Raw genomic sequence first — 24302 nt, 5'->3', positions numbered from 1 at the left:
TAGCACCATTAAGGTGCTAGCCCGACCATCTCGGGAACGATTTATGTGGCCACATTAAACCTTCAGGCCATTCCCTCCCTCCCTACCTACAAGTTCCATGAGGAGCTTGGGGTCGCCAGAGCCTCGTCTGTTAGTGAAACAGGATTCGCCGCGGATAGGTGAGGTTGACAATTGGGTTTGGAGAAGCTATATTTTGCGCTGGCAACCTGAAAGGTTGCGCTACACAGCCCCTTGAATCTGGTATTTTAGTCGCCTCTTACGACAGGCATACCTACCGCGGGTATATTCTGATCCCCTAACCCGCTGGGGTCCCATCACATCGATAACACTCCCCAGCGCCTTCGGGGAGCAACCATATCGCTACAACAACATCAACAACAGTTTTGGAAACAAAATAAGAGAAAATCACCATGAAGGAAAATGAACCTAGGGTAACGCTGGAATGTGTTTGTATGACATTGGTATCAAATGGAAGGTAATAAGGAGTATTTTAAAAGGGAGTGCGCCATAGTTCTATAGGTGGACACCTTTTCGAGAAGTCGCCATAAAGGTGGACCAGGGGTGACCCTAGAATGTGTTTGTACGATATGGGTATCAAATTAAAGATATTAATAAGGGTTTTAAAAGGGAGTGAACCTTAGTTGTATATGTGAAGGCGTTTTCGAGATATCGGACCAGGGTGCCCCAGAACATAATCTATCGGGTACCGCTAATTTATTTATATACATATGTAATACCACGAACAGTGTGCCTGCCATGATTCCAAGGGCTTTTGATTTCGCCCTGCAGAACTTTTCATTTTCTTCTACTTAATATGGTAGGTGTCACACCCATTTTACAAAGTTTTTTCTAAAGTTATAATTGGCGGCAAAAAAACCAATCCAATCACCATATTTCATCCGCTTTTTCATATTTGGTATAGAATTATGGCATGTTTTTAATTTTTCGAAATTTTCGATATCGAAAAAGTGGGCGTGGTAATAGTCGGATTTCGCCGATTTTTAATACCAAAATAAAGTGAGCTCAGATAAGTGCGTGAACTAAGTTTAGTAAAGATATATCGATTTTGGCTGAAGTTATAGTGTTAACGGCCGAGCGGAAGAACAGACGGTCGACTGTGTATAAAAACTGGGTGTGGCTTCAACCGATTTCGCCCATTTTCACAGAAAACAATTATCGTCATAGAATCTATGACCCCACCAAATTTCACAAGGATTGGTAAATTTTTGTTCGACTTATGGCATTAAAAGTATTCAAGACAAATTAAAAGAAAAAGGGCGGAGCCACGCCCATTTTGAAATTTTATTTTATTTTTGTATTTCTTTGCACCATATCATTACTGGAGTTGAATGTTGACATAATTTACTTATATACTGTAAAAAGTGGGCGTGTCCGTTATGCGATTTTGCTTATTTTTATTTTGAAAATATATATTGTAATAGGAGTAAAGTTCCTGCCAAATTTCATCATAATATCTTCAACCACTGCCAAATTACAGCTTGCAAAACTTTTAAATTAGCTTCTTTTAAGTGGGCGGTGCCACGCCCATTGTCCAAAATATTACTAATTTTCTATTCTGCGTCATAAGCTCAACCCACCTACCAAGTTTCATCGCTTTATCCGTCCTTGGTAATGAATTATCGCAGGTTTTCGGTTTTTCGAAATTTTCGATATCGAAAAAGTGGGCGTGGTTATAGTCCGATTTCGTTCATTTTAAATAGCGATGAGTGCCCAGGAACGTACATACCAAATTTCATCAAGATACCTCAAAATTTACTCAAGTTTACGTGTTTACGGACGGGCGGACGACGGACATGGCTAGATGAATTTCTTTTTTCGCCCAGATCATTTTGATATATAGACGTCTATATCTATATCGTTACAGGGTACCGTTATGCGAACAAAATTAATATACTCTGTGATCTCTGCTCAGCTGAGTATAAAAATATGGTCCAATTAACATTGCCATGTCCTAGGACCATATACTCCAGCTCAACATTGCAGAGTAGTCCATGGAGTACTCCAGTATGACAAAAGTGGACCACATGATCCAACGATTTTTGCAGGGTTGTTTGTTAAAGTTTCAGCACCTGAAAGTATGTTTTTCTTCCTCACATTACGAAAACAACCACTATGAGTAAATGACTGCAGATCTCAACAGGATAGAAGCAAATATGGCGGTTCTAACGACAAAAAAAATTTTAAAAAAATATTAAAAAAAATATAAAAAAAATATTTGAAAAAAACTAAAAAAAAAAACTAAAAAAAAAAATATAAAAAAAAATAAAAAAAAATTATTATTTTTTCGAAAACCTCTCAACAAAAGTCTTTTGCCGTCTTATGCAACTTTTTCATTTTATATGAACCCAGCCTAGAATATAAGGGTAGTATTTTTTTATATACTTTTGAATGATCAACGAATTTCTTACCCAGTGTCTTTGTAATGTATTGAAATTTGTTTGATTGTGCCATAAGGTAAAAACTTTCTTCTTAGCATTTCCTTGGTGGTCTCCTCCTCAATACGGCCTACATAAACTATACGGCGTTCCTCCACAGCTGTTAGATTTATATAAATACATAGATATTAGATATAGTCTGTACGTATGTACACATCTTGGAGATAAAATAAAATAAGAAAATATCAGAAAAGAGAGAAAATACAAGAAAAATAAAATATTGTGACGAATATTAGCAACACTAAGGGATACTATCATCTCTAAGCCGATGCTAAGCAATGACTTGTATGCACATCAATAGATCAATCATTATGTCTACACATATGTACGTACACGCAGCGGAGAAGATACGCACAAACACATGCAGACATCTTATCTGAGATGCTCCCAAAAGTATGCAATTATAATTGTGGAAGTGTCGCTCACAAATACACGCGCATATGAGAAGCTATACACGTGCATCTGTATTTATAATTTTATAGAAGTAACTAAGTAAATTCTGGAAGTGCCTAGAAGAAGCAACGAGGAAGCCACAAATAATAAAAGGCAGCAACAGTAGAGGCGCGACAATCAGTTTGGTTTAAGCAAGCTATTGGTTGTGAAGTATCAGTGTTATTGCGAAGTACCTAAATAAAGGTCATTTTGCATTATTGAATATTTGAGTCATTTACTCAACAGTTTAGCGATACGAACGTTAGTAGAAGGTTGCAAATAAGAGGAATTACAATAAATTCGTTACAATTGGTGTCAGAAGAGGAATTGTTGAATAAATTCCAGAGGACAACATGGACATGGCAAAGTTCAGTGAATTGAAGATCCAGCAACTGAAGAAGGAGTTGGAGAACCGTGGATTGAATACAACCGGCATTAAACTCGAACTTCAGGCAAGACTACGAGAGGCAATGGAAGCAGAAGGAATTAACGTGGAAGGGTATGTCTTTCATCTTGATGTCGACGAGACAACAACAAAAATTGAAGAGAAAAACGAAACATCGCAGACAGTTACGAGCACAGACTTGAACATGATATTGGCTGAAATAACTGCTCAAACATCGACAGTGGCATCTCAGCTGGAATCGCAGGAGACACGTTTAACATCCAAGATGGAAGCACAGGAGGCACGCATTTCAGAAATGTCGTCACAAATGTCATCTCAACTAGCATCGCAAAAGACACGCATAACATCCAAGATGGGAAAACAACTAGAATCCCAAGAGAACCGTATAGCAGCGAAGATTGAAGCACAGGAAACACAAATTTCATCACAGCTGGAAGAACAAAAGACATATATGACAACTCAACTGAAAGAACAAGAGACACGCTATATTTAATTTAATTTGATTAATCTAATTTATTATTATAAATGTTCAATTTTTATAGCTCATGCTATTCATGACTAGCACTGTTAAATATTTTGTCAAAATTGTTGTGCTAGGAACAAATTTTCAAATAAATACATACATACATACGCATAACAGTACAACTAGAAGCACAAGAGGCATGTATATCATCAAAACACGAAGCGCGCATGGACGAAAAAATAATGCAGTTTGAAGAAAAATTCGAGGCAAAGGTGGATGCTTTGAGGGGTCGTATACAGGAGTTGCAATTAAATCGCCCAGCTGTTTCAGCAAGCAATCCAAAGATAAAAACACCATCCTTTGACTGTTCTGTTCCTTTCCAGGTCTTTAAGCTACAGTTCGAGAAGACCGCAGCAGTGAACAACTGGAATGCTGAAGATAAAGTTGCTGCATTGTTTGTGGCTTTAAAAGGACCAGCTGCTGAGATATTACAGACCATCCTAGAGTACGAACGTAACAGTTATGAAGCATTGATGGCTGCTGAGAACGGCGATACGGAAGCGAACACAAAAAACAGATATACCAAATTGAGTTGCAAAACCGTTACCAAAAAGCAAATGAGACATTGCAGGAGTTTGCTTCGGATGTTGAAAGATTGGCTAATCTTGCAAATGCGGACGCACCCGTGGAATACACTGAAAGGGTAAAGATTCAGAGCTTTATAAACGGCATACGGGATTTCGAATCGAAGCGAGCGACATACGCGAACCCAAAGCAAATATTCGTTGAAACGGTATCCCATGCACTGACTCAGGAAACTGCCTCAGTAAACCTTTGTACGCTGGCCCATCGTGTGGAAGTAGAAAGGCCCGCTTGGGTGGACACAATTTTGGAAGCACTGAAGGGATCACAACAGAAAAACTCTGAAGTTATGAAATGTTTCAAGTGCGGCAACCCAGGCCACATTGCACGTCATTGCAGCACCGGTCCTAATAGTTCCAACAATCTGGGTGACCGTAAACGCAGAGCTGACGGAGATGAGCAAATCTCCAAGTCCACTCAATCGTTAAACTAAAGAGAGTCAGCCGCAAGGGGCGACAGCTGGCTTCCTCAATCTCGCAAATTCGAAGAAGGTCAAGCAGTCTTACTGTCGGAGTGCATGTGGATGGAAAGGAACGTTCTCTGACTGTAGATACGGGTGCGTCCCATTCCATCATTCGATCAGATTTAGTCAACAAAAAGATAAGACCATTGCTTGGAGCAAGATTACGTACAGCCACGGGAGAGGACACCCAGGTAATTGGAGAAGTAGCATGTGAAGTAGCAATTGGAACTTCACGGTACTACACAATTTTATAGTGGCAGAGATTGTTAATGAAATCATAATTGGAGTGGACTTCTTAATCGACCAAGGCATCAATATCGATATGCAAAGCAAGACGATGCGATATAAGAACATGGATGTGCCACTTAATTTCTGCTACGAGAGAGGCTACAGCAGTAAACGAGTGCTGGTGGGAGAGAGTCAGCAAATACCACCAAAATCCGTAGCAGTCATCTGGGAAAAGGTTGATGGAGATTGTGGGACAAACAAATTGTGAGTTGTCGAAGCAGCAAACAAATCAGCACTGAACATACTTGTAGGAAAAACCCTGGCTATGACAAAACAAGATGGATGTATTCCGGTAAGAGTACTCAATGAGTTTAAGTCACCACTCAAACTGACCAAAGGAGCTATTTTGGGAAGATGCCAAGAGGCTGAAGTAGTTTTAACTGTGAACAGCTCCAGGAACACGTTTCATCTAGTAATACTGATCTTTCAAATGACATCTCGGCATAGACGCAGGGGCTAGAGGAAGCCTAGCAGAGTAACAACTCCTAAAGTACGCGAACATATTTGACCAGGATGGTTCCAAACAAGGCCGCACCAACGTTTTGAAACATCAAATTGACACTGGAGATGCGAGGCCGATCCGTCAAGCTCTACGTAGTGCTCCACTGGCGAAGCGGCAAGTTGTGAGTCAAATCATACAAGAAATGAGCGACAGCGGCGTCATCGAACCATCAGCTAGTCCATGGAGCTCACCGGTAGTACTTATAAAGAAGGATGGAAAAATGAGGTTTTGCGTGGACTACCGGAAATTGAATGACGTTACGAAAAGGGATAGCTACCCATTGCCAAGAATTGACGACACTCTGGACTCGCTATCTGGTACGAAATGGTTTTCCACACCGGACTTAAAAAGCGGCTACTGGCAAGTTGAGGTGAAGGAGGAAGATAAAGAGAAAACAGCCTTCAGTGTCGGTGATGGTCTTTGGCAATTTACAGTGATGCCTTTTGGACTTTGTAATGCACCAGCTACTTTTGAGAGACTCATCGACCAGGTACTGAAAGGACTACATTGGAAAACATACTTGGTGTTCCTGGACGACATCATCGTATTGGGCAAGAACTTTGATGATCATCTTAATAACTTGGAGGAAGTTTTCCAGAGAATAGCTGGCGCTGGTCTGAAGTTAAGTCCCAAAAAGTGTGCGCTGTTTACAAATGAAGTAAATTATTTGGGTCACAAGGTAACGACAGAGGGCATCTGCACTGCGAACGAAAAGATAGAGGCTGTAAAGGATTGGCCAAGACCACAGAACCTACATGAATTGCGAAGTTTCCTTGGGCTGTGCACATATTACCGCCGATTTGTACCAAATTTTTCCAGCGTAGCCCATAGCCTCCATGAGCTTACAAGAAAAAATAAAGCCTTTGAGTGGAAGAAGGAGCAAGAAGTGGATTTCCAAACATTAAAGGAGCGTTTGTGCACTGCCCCAATGTTAGCATATCCGATTCCAGGAGCAACATTTATTCTAGATACGGATGCGAGTGAGGAGGCGTTTTATCACAACTGGTCGATGGACAGGAGAAGGTAGTCGCATATTACAGCCGTTCGATTGGAAAAGCAGAGAGGAACTATTGCGTTACACGGTGAGAGCTGTTGGCATTGGTAGAGTGCATTAAACATTTTCACAAATACCTCTACGGCCAGCGATTCTGCGTCAGGACAGATCACGCAGCTTTGAAATGGCTTCTGCAGTTCCGTAATCCAGAAGGACAATTGGCACGGTGGATCGAGCGGCTACAAAGCTATGACTTTTCCATTCAGCATCGGAAAGGTAGTACCCATGGGAATGCCGATGTAATGTCACGAAGACCATGTAGTTTGGAATGCAATCACTGTTCAAAGGCCGAGGCTAAAGAAGACATTATAGATGTCCGGCTAATAACTATAACGTGTACGGATGAATGGGACAAGGAACAACTAAGGAAGTGTCAGGTAGAAGATACAGATCTGTCACATGTTATGCAAGGGCTAGAACGAAACGAAAGACCAAGCAGAGAGGAGATGTCAGCAGAGAGTCCCATTGCGAAGTCATATTGGGCACAGTGGAACAGTTTAGAATTGATATACGGTTGCTTGCATCGAGTATGGGAGAGTGAGGATGGTCAATGCAAGAAGAAACTGATAGTTGTTCCCAGAAAGAGGATTCCTGACGTGATCAGCGAGCTACACAATGGTCCAAGTGGATGTCATCTTGGAATCACGAATAAACTCGAGAAAATTAAGCAGAGATTCTATTGGGTTGGTTTCCGTCAGTCGGTCACCGAGTGGATTGCCAATTGCGAGGTATGCAACAGAGCGAACCAAAACCCGAAGTCATGGCGAGATGAAGCAGTATATTTCAGGTGCACCCTTTGAAAGGATCGCCATGGATGTCGCAGGTCCATTTCCTACTAGCAACCGCGGAAACAAATACGTACTGGTGGTTATGGATTATTTCAGTAAATGACCAGAGGTATACCCAATCCCAAACCAAGAAGCAGAAACAGTAGCAGAAGTGGTTAAAAACGAATGGGTTGCAAGGTATGGTGTACCAATGGAGTTACATTCTGACCAAGGCAGGAATTTTGAATCAGCTGTGTTCCAAGAAATATGCAAGAAGTTGGGCATTCGAAAAACACGGACAACTGCATTGTATCCTCAGTCCGATGGTATGGTGGAACGTTTCAATAGAACATTGGAGGAGCATTTAAGGAAAGTAGTAGACAAGTACCATACGGATTGGGATAGACACATCATTATTCTTGATGGCCTACCGATCGGCAGTACATGAGACAACGGGCCAAACTCCCGCAAAGGTAATTTTTGTCAATGACCTTCGACTGCCAGCTGATTTGAAGTATGGGATAGATGCCGATTCCGAGAGAAATGTCAAGAAATCCACTGGTGTCCTGGAAGAAGAGCTGAGAGAGATACATGATCTGGTAAGGCAACGAGCAAAGATTATGAGTGACAAGATGAAAGCGAGGTACGATAAAGCAATTAATTCGAAAGGGTTTCAGGAAGAAGATTTGGTGCTGTTATACAACCCACAACGAAAAAAAGGTTTGTCACCGAAATTGCACTGTAATTGGTAAGGCCCATACAAAGTTGTAAAACGGATCAACGATGTAGTGTACCGCATACAAACCATTGGCAAACCACGAACAAAAATGAAAGTGGTCCATTTGGAGAGGCTAACAGCGTTAAGATCGAGAGATTTGTCTGATCGGGACGATCAGACTTAGGTGGAGGGCAGTGTGACGAATATTAGCAACACTAAGGGATACTATCATCTCTAAGCCGATGCTAAGCAGTGACTTGTACGCACATCAATAGATCAATCATTATGTGTACACATATGTACGTACACGCAGCGGAGAAGAGACGCACAAAAACATGCAGATATCTTATCTGAGATGCTCCCAAAAGTATGTAATTATAATTGTGGAAGTGTCGCTCACAAATACACGCGCACATGAGAAGCTATACACGTGCATCTGTACTTATAATTTTATAGAAGTAACTAAGTAAATTCTTGAAGCGCCTAGAAGATGCAACGAGGAAATCACAGAGTATAAAAGGCAGCAACAGTAGAGGCGCGACAATTAGTTTGGTTTAAGCAAGCTATTGGTTGTGAAGTAACAGTGTTATTGTGAAGTACCTAAATAAAGGTCATTTTGCATTATTGAATATTGGAGTCATATACTCAATAGTTTAGCGGTACGAACGTTAGTAGAAGGTTGCAAATAAGAGGAATTACAGCAAATTCGTTACAATTACTTTATAATATAACATACACAACATAACGTACCATAACCTAGCATAGCGTAACTTAAGACAGCAAAACATAACATAGCATAAAAAACATAGCATAAACATAGCATAAAATAACATAGGATAACATAACCATAACATCTCATAACATAACATAGCATAACACAACATTACATTAAAGAATATGTATTGCTACAAGAAGGGGAGTAAAGAAAAGTCAAGATTTGTAAAAATAAGAAGGGGACCCAAGACACGAAGAGATAAGATTAGATGGCATAAGAAAAAACATAGAAGATAATTTAAAATAGGAAGCAAAAGAAATTCAACATAAATCTAAAGGATAAGGCAAGACAACATTAGCTAAGACGAGATAGAGATGATATGAAAATAATAAGATAGGGTCAGATAAGATAAGTTAAATGTAAAGTGATAAAAAAAAATTTATATTAAATGATATATAATTATTCTGCCAACTGACCTGGCTGAGAGATGATATTCGTAAACTTTTTAGGACCACCTGGCTTTCGGAAGCGATTGCACGCACCGCGTGAACGCGAACGTGAACGTGATCTTGAATACGAACGCCGATAATAAGGGCTACGACTGCGACTGCGATTACGATTGCGGCTACGACTGTGACTGCGACTTCGGCTACGGCTACGACTACGATTGGAATAATCAGAAGAACACGAACTTGACGATGATGATGAAGAAGAGTAATTCCGAGAATATCGTTTCGTACGTTTTGTGTAGCTTGTACGATGTTGACGTTTAGTGCTACGTGAAATGCGTCCAGACTCAGAATAGGATGAGCTAACAGAACTGCGATGACGACGGCTACCACGTGACGAAGTATAACCGCAATTAATTTCACTTTGACGAGCAACAGAACGACGCTCCATTGACGAAGCAAAGCTTTCGGCTGAACGGCTACGCGAACGTATCATAGGACCACGGGTGCGGCTGCGTTGGCGGCTACGCTGACCAAAAGAAACATCACTATCAGATTCACCTAAGGTATCTTTGCGTTTGCGATAATTTCGTTTAACTTTACGTTTTTTAAATGATATCTTCGGCAAAGGTTCAAAACCTGGCTGTAAGTCAGTTTGTATAGCAATGCTGACGGTATGTGGTCGTATTCTATCTTTACGTAAATGCATAATTATCTTATCTTCACCATGTTGTTGAGAGGTGTTTTGTTGTTTTGCTGAAGTTACCTTTTTAGAACCAGCAACAACATTTGTCTTTATGTGAGCTTTCTTCGGTGCAATAACCTCTTGCACAACAACACCCTGTATACTAGAAATCAATGAACTATTTGATGACAACACCTGCGGTAATTTGTAAAGCAGTGCAGATGATTTCAAAAGTGAACGCTCGCAAGTATTTATTGGTAGTATATTATGCGGTGGTATACTAATCTCAGTATTATTACCAGCGGACAAAATAATTAATTCTTCATAATCTGGATGCAACCTTGAACTGTATTGATTCTGTTCAACGTTTTCCCCAAGGTAAGTATCCTTTACAATTTCTTTAAGAGGTGGTAATTTCGTGACGCGCGGCACTTTTGCAGATATTGTGGAGTCAATAATTTTTAATTGTTGTGCACGTTTTAGTTCTTGCATACGTAAAACTTTATTTTTAGCCACGGTGATGGGATCAGTTGATGGCTTTTGATAAGTTTGATTTTTAAGACTTTGTACAACCGAAGTTACAGCGTTGTTATGTTTAACTTGTGTAATTTGTAACGCAGACTTACTTGTATTATCTGCATCTGCTTTGACAACATTGTTTTGACCAGGTAAGGGAGTTGTGCCACGTCGCTGTTTATACTCTTCCAAATTAAGCTTTCGTTTTACTGCAAGTTTTGTTTCATCAGTCGTTTTCGTTTTGATGTTTTCTTTTGGAATTACCACTATTTTAGTGATTTTTATTTTTGATTCTTTTGCAGTCGGCGGCTCTGGCGCATTTAATTTGTTGTCCTCTTTTTGTTTATTTTGCTTTTTACTGTCGACCTCGTCTGCGTTATTATTCTTTTCAACTACTAAATCTAAATTATTTCCGCCTTGTCCCACACCTACTCTACAAGTGAGCGAACCTGCTTTTGGTGCATTGCCTGCTGTACTTTCCGGCCCTTTCTTTGTAGGTAGTTTTCCTTGAATTTGTTTTGTGCTTGATTTATTTTTGCCCACACTAGCTTTACCCTTCAAGATTTCATATTGGCGCTTGCTAGGAACGATTGAAAAATTGCGTGATTTTTCAATATTACTTCTAGGATTTGGTGTAGTACTTGATTCTGGAGTTGAAGTTGGGCGCGTCTTCGTCTGAAATGTGAAAATATGCAATGAATAAACATGCTCGAGAAAAATAGTTTTTTAAGGACTTGAACAAATGCAAATTATGCGAATATTAATATAAAAACAAGCTTATGAAGTTGGGAATGTAATGTTTCACAACTATCGCGTATCAAAATCTAGACAAGAAAAAAACACATGCAGAAAGAAATGTAGGTATATCTAAAATGCGAGACATTTATTCAAAAGCATTTTGACCCACTGAATCCGAACTCACTGTAAGAGTTAGCCCCGTGGCGTTAATTTAAACCCATCGCCACGGCGTTTAATCAAAATGTTCAGGTTATACACAAACCACGACCTAAATACGTATTCTACACGCAAAATACATAGGAATACATTTATCGCGTTACCAGGTCCGCCTTATTTTTCTTATATTTTTTAATACATTTAACAAATACCTCCTTCAACACATTTTCCTGGTGTTTCTTTATTGTTTTTGGACTCCATGATGGATCTTTCTTGATGTTATCTACAAATGAAATATCATTTTCTTTTAAAATTTCAGCCGGCTGCATTGTACCATTCCATAATGTTTGTGCCGCATCTACATCAACTGTTTCGATATCCACAATAATATCCGAGTCACCATCTGAATCCGAGTCATCCTCATTGACCTTGCATTTAACCGGCATTGTTAAGCGTCTTGTTGGCACAGTAATCTTAACAGCTTTAGTTAAACTTGGATTGATCACTTTTTCAGCAGCATTCAATGTAAAATTATCATTTGTTATAAATTCTGCTAAATCGAAATTATTCACATCCAAATCTGAACCAATGGTATTTGTGCTGATGGTACGCCTATTAGTGGTGCCTACAGCAATATCTTCTAGTGGCAACTCATATCCTGTACCCAAATCAATTCCGTCAGCGCCTAACAGACCTGCTGTCAGATCAGGCATTTCATGGGGTGTCAATATAAGCATTTCTTTGTGAGGTGGTGCAGTATTTATAGCGGTTAAAGAATTATTCTTTATAACGTTTGCATTTGCATCGTCCTCCTCCTCCTCTCCTGAACTATCATCATAATCACTTGTGTGGGATTCATAGTCACCAATCGAAGAACTTTCAGTACGTGTACGAAATGTTGCGTTACTGTATTGACTCCGATTATCATCATCAAACTCTATATACTCCATGCCTTTATTATTATCGTCCTTTTCTGCTTCATGCAATTCAACGACATCATCATAATCATCGCTATCACTATCTGAGTTCGAGTGCAACGAATTAGGATTTACGGTTATTATTTCAACATCGCCATCTGCAGCCAATTCATGCTGTGTAAAATCTTCGTCATAGATCAGCTGAAATATTGCACACAACAACAATTTAATATAATAGAACTTGTTTATACAATTTTTGTTTCTGCCACCTACCAGCTCTTTATTTTGTAAATGAGCATCGTAATTGTTTGCTATGCGAAAATTGTCTTCTGTGGCGAGAAGATGGCTCGTGTAAATGCCTGTATCATGGTCGGCATCTGCAGGAATCGGTAAAATTCCATTTAGTGTTTCTGTAAGTTGTCCCATTGTACTGTAAATAAAATTTAAGAATCATTTGAATAGTAAATAAAATAAGTTTAATTTTTATATAAACTTACTCGCTTTCATTGGGCCAAAAATCTGTATTGACTTGGGTATAACTGCCGTCGAGGGGATCATCGTGAAATACGTTCAAAAGCCGTGAATCCATTATGGCGAAAATTGTTGTACAAAAACTGTAATAAAAATCAGGATTTAATTTGTTAATGCAGATAAATACTATAGTTAAGTTATAAGTTTTATAATTAGGTTAGAGCTTTTTGGCCGTGGAAGCTTAAGCAAACTAAATAAAGCTTCCCTTTGTCCTCCTACGCGTTTCGTACATTTTATACCTTCCTCAGGGAGTTCTATGATTTATTTATACAACTTATTTCAAGATTTTATAAATAAGTAACAAATACTTTATGTGGAGGTTATTTATTTCAGCTTATGGTGTTTAAAAGATGGCTGAAGAATTTAAGATAATATCAAAATTTGTTATTGCTCTAAAATACGTGCGTTACTATCCGTCCGTATAAAAAATAAATCTGCTACGAAGAGTCCTATGAGGGATATGAAAACGGATACTCTTAAGGAAACAATATGCACCAGCTGCACTGTCAATAAAGTCGTTGACAAAATTGAGCGAATAAAAGTTTTACTTCGAAGTGGCTGTAAGCTTTTAATGTGAAGCGAACATGCGTATTTTGTACACGTTCGAAATATAACACATACATAAATGGTGCTTAGCCAATTAAATGGTTATGCCGTCCAACAAGGTGCGTGAGTAGCTTCTCCTTTGACTTAACTGACGCCAATTGGTAACACCAAGGCTTCCATAAGCGTGTTCCGATAACCATACTTTCTTAGCCAGAGCATCATCGCATAACATAACGTAGCCAGCTTAGCGCTACGTTTTTTTTCGCTGGTCTTGGTTGATGTTAAGCGTTAAGCTCGTACAGCTCATTATTATATCTTCTTCTAACCCCAGCGGGTTAGGGGATCAGAATATACCCGCGGTAGGTATGCCTGTCGTAAGAGGCGACTAAAATACCAGATTCAAGGGGCTGTGTAGCGCAACCTTTCAGGTTGCCAGCGCAATATATAGCTTCTCCAAACCCAATTGTCAACCTCACCTATCCGCGGCGAATCCTGTTTCACTAACAGACGAGTCTCTGGCGACCCCAAGCTCCTCATGGAACTTGTGGGTAGGGAGGGCGGGAATGGCCTGAAGGTTTAATGTGGCCACATAAATCGTTCCCGAGATGGTCGGGCTAGCACCTTAATGGTGCTATGGTTCCGGAGCGTACCGGATTTGTATCTGGCAAAGGACCATCACATCGATAACACTCCCCAAAGCCTTCGGGGAGCAACCTTATCGCTACAACAACAACAACATATCTTCTTCTATCGGGTGTTGTCATGGTCATTGCTTCTGCACCATATAGCAGGACGGGTACGATAAGTGACTTGTAGAGCATGATTTATGACGTTTACCGAGGGAGGACTTTACTTTTCAATTGCCTACCTAGTCCAAAGTAGCATTTATTTGCAAGAGTGATTCTTCGCTGGACTTCAAAGCCGATTTTTTTATTTATGTTGACGCTAGTTCTCAAATAAACGAAGTTTGTTACTATTTAGAAATTATGGCTGCCAACAGTGGCGTGGTGGCCAATGCGCAAATGCGCTGACTTTTTGCTCGATAACACCAGGTACTACGTTTTGTACTCATTCACCATCAAACCCATTTTTCCATTTTCTTTTCCAGTTTGGAGTAAGCAGAACTTACGGCGAGGGGGTTGAGGCCAATGATATCAATGTCATCAGCAAACGCCAGTAGTTGCACACTTTTATAGAATATTTTTCCAGAGCGGTTAAGTTCTACAGCCGTATAAGTTTTGCGGGGGAATATGTGTCAATTTTTGTTCACGGTTTTTTTCCAACGCAAACGTTTGATGCCGCACTACAGATAAATTACAGAAGCATACAAAGTGAACAAAATTTATATTATAAAATATGTATATATATTATTAAATCAGTTGTCGGGATGGACTGTGATGCCGAGAAACTGGAATTGATTATTAGTGCTGTCGGAATGGACGTGATGCCGAGCAGCTGATTTATATTTAACACACAATAAGTATGGCTGCGATGTGTGGAAGGTTGGAAAGGACGTGATTCCAAGCCTCCCGCCAAAATTACTGGAGCTAGTGATAAGAGTGATTCCCAGCCACCCACTCAAATCATTGCGTATTTAAGGTAGTCAGTAGATATTTTTTATTGCGTGGAATGAGTCACACGTATCAATGTTTTTGCAGTGCTTATTGAATTCAGTCCAGAGACAATGAAGATGTTCGTGCATTTCAAAATTCGATCTGCATGTGATTATATGAACCGGTTGATAATGTCTAGATAGTCTAAAGGGAACATTAAATAAAATTTCACCAAGCAGAAACGGGCTATTTCTCATAACCCTAAAAGTTTTTCAGGACCTTATATGTGATATTAAGAGAGCTGATTCCGCCGCTGATGGCGCAGTTTGCAGGATCTCCCTTCTTGTGAATTGGGCAAAAACCAGTTGAGATTCCAATCGTCGGATATGCACTCGTCCGGCCATATTTTGCAAGGAAGATGATGCATGCGCCCTACCAAGTCCATGCCGCCGTATTTGAATAGTTCCGCAGGCAATCCATCAGCGCCCGGGGTCTTCTTGCTTTTTAATCTGGTTGTTGCTATTCTGCTTCGTCGCAATCGGGTGGGGGACATTAATTACATCATCTACGATTGCGGGATCGGGTTCATTATCCCTGTGTGGTACATTGTTGTCTCCATTAGGCAGAGCAGAGAAGTTTTCCCTATATAATCTATATACTCTCTGAACATCGGTTGCAAGGTCACCGTCCGTTTTTTTATAGGAGTTTGTTCCGGACATAAAACCTTCCGTCTGTCGCCCAATTTTTTGGTAAAATTTGTGGGCGTTAATCCTGGTGGCTAGCAGCTCCAGCTCCTCGTCTTTCTGCCTTTGCGTTTTTCTTCCTTTAAAGACACCTCTTTCCCGTTTACCGGAACTTACCGGATCTCTATCCGGCAAAGGACCATCAACATCAATAACACTCCCCAAAAACTTCGGCGAGTGTTTTTATCGCTACAGCAACAACAGCAATTGCCTTGATTCGGAACGTAATATTAGTCAATCTCATAACTCACTCATTTGTACGGAAAACACGTGTTTTTACAATTCGTTGAATTGCCAACATTCTTAACCTTTCTAACATCTTCTTGTAGCCAAATATAATCTAATGTGTAGATGATGTGTATGCCAACAACTGAAGAAACATTACAAGAATAAAATGAACCAAGATATTGTTATTTTAATTAAATGGAATGTGAGTATACTTTTGTACTCTCAACCGCGGCAAATGCCTGCGCTCAGAAATATGTATAATCTCATATCGCCCTTTTTGTTGGTGCATAGTAACGTCATCGTTGTTAATTCTTGTTTGATATGGCATGCCGGTGTGGTGGTGTTAGCCAACCATGTGCTTCTCTGGTTGTTGTTGTTGATACCAGCTGTTGATGTGTTGTCTTTGAATTGGATTGTTTTTATGACCGAATGCTGCATAATGAATACACATTCATGTTTATCAAACGAGAAATAGAAACAATTTTCATTTGCCAGCTGTAAGATCGAAATTCCAAAAAAATATATATATATTACGATGGAATAAGAGAATACAACGAGCTACCAAATGATATAAAACAATGTCGAAATAGCAATCAATTTAAGAAATTATTGTTCAACTACTAATAATGATGTAAACACAAAAATCAATTGCAATAACATAAAGAGATGTCATAGATGTAATTTTAGAAATTTAAGAAATTAAGTCAACAAGACTGTAAATAAATAAAATAAATAAATAAAAAGGTATGCATATAAATCAATAGGCAGAAGAAACTATCTAATAAATATCCACCTTTATCAATAATTTTTAAAAGTTGGGACTTAAGCCCAATGCAGAACGGCAATTTATCTTTTTAACTCATAGATTTTTGACAAATTTTAAATCAACTCTGAGTTAAAAAGTCCATAAAATATTATTATTTATTCAGGTTAACCTAACAATAGTAAAATGCAGCTTTCGTTGGTATTTTTCAATTAGTTGTGACGTGTTTTTTAAACACCCGCGAAAAAATGTGAAAGGTATTAGATTTCTTGCACAGCAAAAACAATCGCTAACACTAAGCCAACGTAGCTACTGTGGCTGACACTTTGCGTTGTTGGCATCAACAGACATATATGTATGTATGCACACTCGCAGCCACACATACCTTACCACCTAATTTTCTTACAATGCCTTAAATGAGCATTAGTGCGTATCATGAAAAAGTTTCAAATTATTTCCCCTCAGATTTGTGCAGTGCAATAACGCCCGGGGAAATAAAAAATATTAAAATATAACAAAAGTAAATTAAAACAAAACAATATAAAATAAGATGAAATAAAATAAAATAAAACAATGTCAAACAAATAAATTTAAAATAAAGCAAAAAATAAAATTAAGTTAAATATAACGGTTGGCTATACTTTAAGCCTCCATTTCGTTTTATTAAGTTTTACCTTTCAAATCTAGCATTAATGTTATCTGGGGGTTTCCCAACTAGTATTTATTATTATAGTTTAATTGTTATTAACTAGTTATTTTTAATAAATTGAGTTATTTTACAGAAAAGAAATTTATTTTAATACTCTTTACTTTGTTTTATTTTGTATGATTGTAATTCATTTTAATTTTTTCTTTTTTCATTTCATTCCAATGTGAGCATGGAAATGTTTATATTAAGATTATAAATGGTAACAGGGACCATTGGAGTTATTTCTTAAGAAGGAAATAAATATTATAAAACAGAATATATTTAAGTATAATAAAACCAAATACTTTGAACTTGAAAAAAGTAAAACAAAATAAAATTAAAAAATAAGAGAAAAAAAATAAAAAAAAACTAAATTCAATTAAAGAAAGCGATGAAATGTAAAACAAAATAACGGCTTTAACAAAAGTGAATGATAAAATATAAGTAAAATGAAATAAAGAAAATGCTTATTATTTTTCTTACATTTAATTGTTTTGGCACAGGTCCTATTTAAATTATATATAAACGATATATCTACGGTGCTACAACATAGTAAAATAAGGCTGTTTGCGGATGACGCATTGTTCGAAGTAAGTGAAATGGATATCATGTTAGCTAGGAGCAAAATGCAGGAAGACTTGAACTCCCTATACAGGTGGCTTTGTAATAATAAGATTAAACTTAATGTTAATAAAACCTATTTTATGGTCATATCCAGAGCAAAGAACAAGGAATCTTGTAATATCGAGCTAAAAATGATGAACTCAAACATTAACGAAGTTAAAACTTTCAAGTACTTAGGGGTACAAATTAAAATTTAATGATCATATTGATTATATAGTTGCCAAAATAGGAAAGAAAATTGGTTTTTGGAAGAGGTCATGCAAATTTATCAATAGAAAATACAAACTGAAAGTGTATAAATCCATCATAGAGCCGCATTTCATATATTGCCCCATAATATTCTTTATTGCCAATGAAACTCAGGTAGATAAGCTACAAGTTATGCAAAATAAAGCTATGAGATTTATAGTAAAGATGAGGTATGATACTCCCATTAATAACATGATAGAAGCACTAAACTGGTTGAGTATAAAACACCTTATATTCTACCACAGTATGAAATTTGTATTTAATATCAAGCACGGTAAATTACCAACATACCTCAGCGAAAAGCTTATATATGTAAATTATGCACATTCATACGTAATCAGAGAAAACAATAACATCTTTTCAAAACAGAAGTGGACAAACCAAATCTATTTTATAAGGGCCTGAAATAATTCAATGAACTTCCTAATCACATAAAAAGTAGTAAAAACTTCAGTACTTTTTAAAAAAGTTTATTGGAGCATTGTAAAACCCTTCCAATAAGATAAAGTTTTTCTCCTTTTATCTTTTACATGATATAGCCGATACTGGGCGCGAAAAGGGAATGGTAATATCGGAAGCAGTAAAATACAATGCATCCGGCCCTAAGGAAAAGAAAATCGGTCGCCATCCGTAACTCCAGGCAGTTCCAACAATTAATTTCGCTGGAATTCGGTATTTTAAGCCGATTTTTACTGTTGCTGATTGGAATCACTCGCATTCCGACAGAATTAATATAGCAATAAAATTATATGATGTGTAACGAAAATAAAGCCAAACAAAAGTTTAAGCAGGGGGATTGGAAACACGTCCTTTCCAACCTCCCATTATATATTGAGCTGTGCTGATCGGAATCTTCATGCATTACGACAGCTTCTTTACTAAACAAAGTTGAGGGGTGATTGGATACATATTATTTTCAATTTTCAACATAAAAGACATATTTAGCTGTGTTGATCGAAGACTAATACATTCCGACAGCTTAAAATACAAGTATAATTGAAAAATATAAGTTCCAATTTTGTTGCCTTAAGCTGGGAACACTGGAGGATTGGAAACCGTCCTTTCCAACCTCCCTTAAATGAGTGGCTCCCCAGACTCGTCCGTTTGTCACGCTGGTAAATATGCTGATCGGAATCACATGGCATTCCAACAGCATATTCAATAGAAAAAAGTGATTATAATAATGAATTGTAGTTAGTAGTTTAAGTTTTAGGCCTAAACAGCCGTAATCATAAATAAATTAAATATATTAAATTCTTTTCATATTAAATAACTTTTTCCATTTTACTTCGCTGTATTTGCTTATTTTAGGAAAAAGCGCCCGCGGGCGTTTTATAGTTGACTAATTACTTCAATTTGAAAAGAATAATTAAGTTACCATTTTGAATTGTTTAAAATATTAGAATCGGCTGAAAGTTTTTCTTCTTTTTCAAGCTTACGAAAGAAGTTTTTCAGAATTTTTTCATCCAACTCAAAAAAAGTTATGAATTTAAAAAAAACACCATTTTTGTTTTCAAAATGCCATAACTTTTTCAAAAATTGACCGTTTGAGATCTTTTTTTTTTAAATTTGTTTTTAAATGTACTTTTCGGAAAAAATACAAAAAAATTTTTAAAGTTTTTTTTTTTAATTTTTCAGTTTTTCGATATTTTTCGAATTTTACCATTTTTTTTTTCTCATAAAAAACTTCAATCAATTCTGCAATCATCCCCACTAATCCCGGAATGGGCCGATTTTTTTTTACATTTTTTTTATTTAATTGAAAAAAAATTTCAAAAATAAAATTTTTTTTATCAATTTTATTTATATAACAAAAAAATGATTTTTAAGTATTCTTTTCTTTATATATTATTAGAAAACTTACATGTTTACTGTGTCAGTCATAATCCTGGTTATTTTAATCGTAGATTACCATAATATATAAAGAAAAGAATACTTAAAAATCATTTTCTCACATTTTTTTGTTATATAAATAAAATTGATAAAAAAAAAATTTTTTTTTTTTTAATTTTTTTTTAATTAAATAAAAAAAATATAAAAAAAATCGGCCCACTCCGGGATTAGTGGTGATGATTGCAGAATTGATTGAAATTTTTTTATGAGAAAAAAAATGGCGAAATTCGAAAAATCTCGAAAAACTGAAAAATTAAAAAAAAAAACTTTAAAAATTTTTTTGTATTTTTTCCGAAAAGTACATTTAAAAACAAATTTAAAAAAAAAAAGATCTCAAACGGTCAATTTTTGAAAAAGTTATAGCATTTTAAAAACAAAAACGGTGTCAGAGTGGTCGTGCGGGTCATCCTCGGCTCAACTGTAATTTGTCGGGCTTTTTTAGTTGAGTCGAAAATGTTAATAGGCCTCAAGGTTGGCTTTGTGCTTCCTTCTGGCTTTTCGGCAGAGTTGGGAGATGCAGTGCTTCACTGATTTGGTGTCAGATAGTGGTTGTGCACTCCCAACAGGAATCAGTGAAAGTGAAAGCATATTGAAAAATTAGAATTGATAACCTGGCGTGGGCCACATAATACCAACTCGATTTACGTATAACTGTCGTAACGGGAAAATGTTTAGCACATGGCAACAGGCCATATACTGGGAATTAAGGAATTATAATCATTCCCATCTATTTGGAAACAATCGTTTATTATACCTTTGCATAAAAAAGGTAGTAGGTCTAATATTGAGAACTACAGAGGCATAGCTAAGCTCTCAGCTATCCCTAAAACTTTTGAGCAGATAATTACATACCAGCTTCAATACTTGTGTAGCTCTTTAATATCGCCTTGTCAACATGGTTTTGTTCATCGGAGATCAACTACTACCAACTTGCTTGAATTTACGTCTTTTGTTATGAATGGTTTTTTAGTTTGCAAACAAACAGATGTAATTTACACTGACTTTAGTAAAGCATTTGACTCTGTTAATCACGAGCTCTTAGTTACCAAACTTGATCTTCTGGGTTTTCCAGCGCCTTTATTAAGTTGGATTTCAAGTTATCTTGAAAATAGGACTCAGCGAGTTTTCTTTAACAACAATCTTTCAAAGTCGTTTGATGTAACTTCTGGCGTGCCCCAGGGTAGCCATTTGGGTCCATTACTCTTTAACCTGTTCATTAACGACTTACCAAAGGTTATATTACATTCTAGAGTTTTTATGTATGCAGATGATGTAAAACTTTGTTACACATATCTGCCTTCGAACTTGTTCTGTTTTAATCAGCTTCAGGCCGATCTGGACTCATTTCAAAGCTGGTGTACTGCAAATTTACTTTTTTTGAATTACTCTAAATGTAAGCAAATGACTTTTCACCGTGTGAAGCCGGTCCTATCATCTTATACACTTAACGGCGACCCCTTGGAGCGGATATCTATTGTTACTGATCTAGGAGTTATTTTTGATCCGAAATTAAGTTTTACTACACATATTTCAACCGCTATAAACAAAGCAACTGGTGTATTAGGTTTTATCAAACGTTGGGCTAAAGAGTTTGATGACCCTTATTTCACAAAGATCCTTTATACCTCGCTGGTACGTCCTATTCTCGAGTACTGTTCATGTGTCTGGTCTCCGATCTATCAAATCCATGTTGATCGGATTGAGTCGGTCCAGAGACGGTTTTTAATTTTTGCATTACGAGGTCTCAACTAGGAATCAAGTACTCATCTTCCACCATACAGGAATAGACTTCTTCTAATTAATTTGCCATCTCTAGAGAATCGTAGAGTATTACTTGGCGTTATGTTCATTCACAAGCTCATCATTGGTGTGATTGACGCCCCTGACCTAATCAGTCAACTAAATTTTGCGGTTCCTGCTAGGGCGTCCAGGCATTGTGTGCCTTTTCATTTACCTCTATGCCGGCAAAATTTTGCTAGAAACAGTCCCCTGAGCCATTGGTGCTCGCGGTACAATGATTTGTATAACTGCATTGGCTTTGAATGTTCGTTTGCTGCTTTACATACTGCTATACTCTTATGTTTAACCTGATATTTTAATTTTATTTTTTCTTATACAATGCGATGTCAAATGTTTATAACATACAAATTTTCTATGTACCTTTTTTGAATATTTTAATTTTAAGAATGGCTCTGTATTTTACATATATATCTGTCTATTACAATAATTAGTCGACCGCTTTGTGTTTGCGTCGACTTTAAATAAATAAATAAATAAATAAATAAATAACGGACAAATTACGGATTATAATTTTCTTCTGAATAAGCAGCTCGTTTTAAAAGCTATGCAATACTGTGCATATTTATGAACATTAAATTGCAATTTTGATTGCAAAAATTTTAAAATCACTTTCTGTGAACATTATTTAATTAATTGACAAATTGAATATAACCTGGCGTGGTGCCATCGAAATACCAATCTCAATTGAATTTGAGAACAATTACAATAATTGACATCCATTCGCAAGCTGCTACACGTGGTTCTGGTCTCTTTGAAATTACATCTAAAAAAAAAATATATATATACATAACACTAAATACGAAGACTATTTGGTAGTAGTGCAGTTTACGGTACCCACCCTAAAGTTGGGCAAAGATTTTCGAGTGAGGTATCAAAAGACGCGTATTAATCTCGAGAACAATAATCCGAAGGCGGAAAAGAAAAATTTTATCTCTGTCCGGAGATATTTGCAGTTGAATTTGGCGATTTTAATGTGGTTGTTGTTGTGGTTGTTGTTGTGTTTGTACCCACAAAAAAAATTGTGCATCACCGTGGCATGGCGTAGCCCAGGGTTATTTTTTATAAGCGTTCTATAGTGTTATAGGTGTTCTGCGCAAAAATACTATGGATCCCACCCCCGGTTTCGGAGGGACCCGCGGGTTGTTGTTGTTGTTGTTGTAGCGATACGGTAGCTCCCCGAAGGTTTAGGGAGTGATCGATGTGATGGTCATTTGCCGTTTACAGATCCGGTACGCTCCGGTAACACAGCATCATTAAGGTGCTGGCCCGACCATCTTGGGAACGATTTATATGGCCACATTAAACCTTCAGGCCAATCCGGTATTTTAGTCGCCTCTTACGACAGGCATACCTACCGCGGGTATATTTTAACCCCCTGACCCGCTGGGTCAGGACCCGCGGGTCTTTTTTCGGTGTTTGTTATTATCTTTTGAACGGGTAAAAAAAAAAAAAAAAAAAAAAAAGTTAACTTCCGCTTTCAGACTCTTGATCTAGACGTGAATACGCGTCTTTTGATACCTCACTCGAAAATCACTTTGGCTCAAATTTCGGTGGGTACCGTAAACTGCACTATTACCGACCATTTGAATATAACCTGGCGTGGTGCCATTTAAATACCATTTTACAAATCACGGATAGTCAAATACTAATAGCAAGCTGATACACATGGTTCTGGCCGAATTGGTATTACCATTGTGTACTGGTGGAGCTCAACGTGCGTCTATACAATTTAATCCATTAATTAAACAACATATAATATTGATAATAACCTGGAATATGGGACTTTTAATATAGTCCCCTTCATTAAACCAAATTTCAAAAAAAAAAAAAAAAAAAAAATAACCTTATATATATGTAGTATATGCACTGCCCCTTTCCAAGCATTACAAATTTATAAATACATATTACCAGAAAACTCACCTGTGAATCGTATTTTATACTTAATATTTTCAATATTTTATTTCTACTTTAGTCCTTTATTAATGTATTTTGTTTTAATAGATTTCATTCAAAACATATAACGCGCCTGCTGCCAAGTCGACAACGTGCCTGTCTGCGTCTTTGTTTGCTTAGCTTCCGCGCCCGCTTATACCACGTTTAACCTCACATTGAATTCACATGCCGGCGATTAAACTCGAATGTGACAAATTAATTTCACTATTTTATATAATCGATTCACTTATTTTCAACTAAATTAAAACCATACAACAATTTGCTCCAATCTGGTCAACACACACGGTTCTTGAACGGAGAAATTTTTTCACGTGGCCGCGCGACTGCAAAGGTGTTTAATTTGCTTATGTTATGTTTGTTATTT

General features: G+C 37.3%; 1 protein-coding gene across 1 annotated transcript in view; it reads right to left on the bottom strand.

Moving 5' to 3' along the window:
• srl (spargel) overlaps positions 1 to 24302 on the bottom strand; it is a 30153-nt gene extending 5851 nt beyond the window's left edge. Inside the window, exons 1-6 of the mRNA XM_067763111.1 lie at positions 23906 to 24302; positions 12865 to 12981; positions 12641 to 12797; positions 11663 to 12568; positions 9383 to 11231; positions 2430 to 2556 (exon numbers count right to left, since the gene is read on the bottom strand). Coding sequence (XP_067619212.1) covers positions 2430 to 2556; positions 9383 to 11231; positions 11663 to 12568; positions 12641 to 12797; positions 12865 to 12956 — 3131 coding nt within the window. The 5' untranslated portion in view covers positions 12957 to 12981; positions 23906 to 24302. The remainder of the gene's footprint in view (positions 1 to 2429; positions 2557 to 9382; positions 11232 to 11662; positions 12569 to 12640; positions 12798 to 12864; positions 12982 to 23905) is intronic.

Source organism: Eurosta solidaginis, chromosome 1 (assembly GCF_040869045.1).
Source record: "Eurosta solidaginis isolate ZX-2024a chromosome 1, ASM4086904v1, whole genome shotgun sequence".
NCBI classification, from domain to species: domain Eukaryota; kingdom Metazoa; phylum Arthropoda; class Insecta; order Diptera; family Tephritidae; genus Eurosta; species Eurosta solidaginis.
This window is presented reverse-complemented; position numbering and strand designations above follow the sequence as displayed.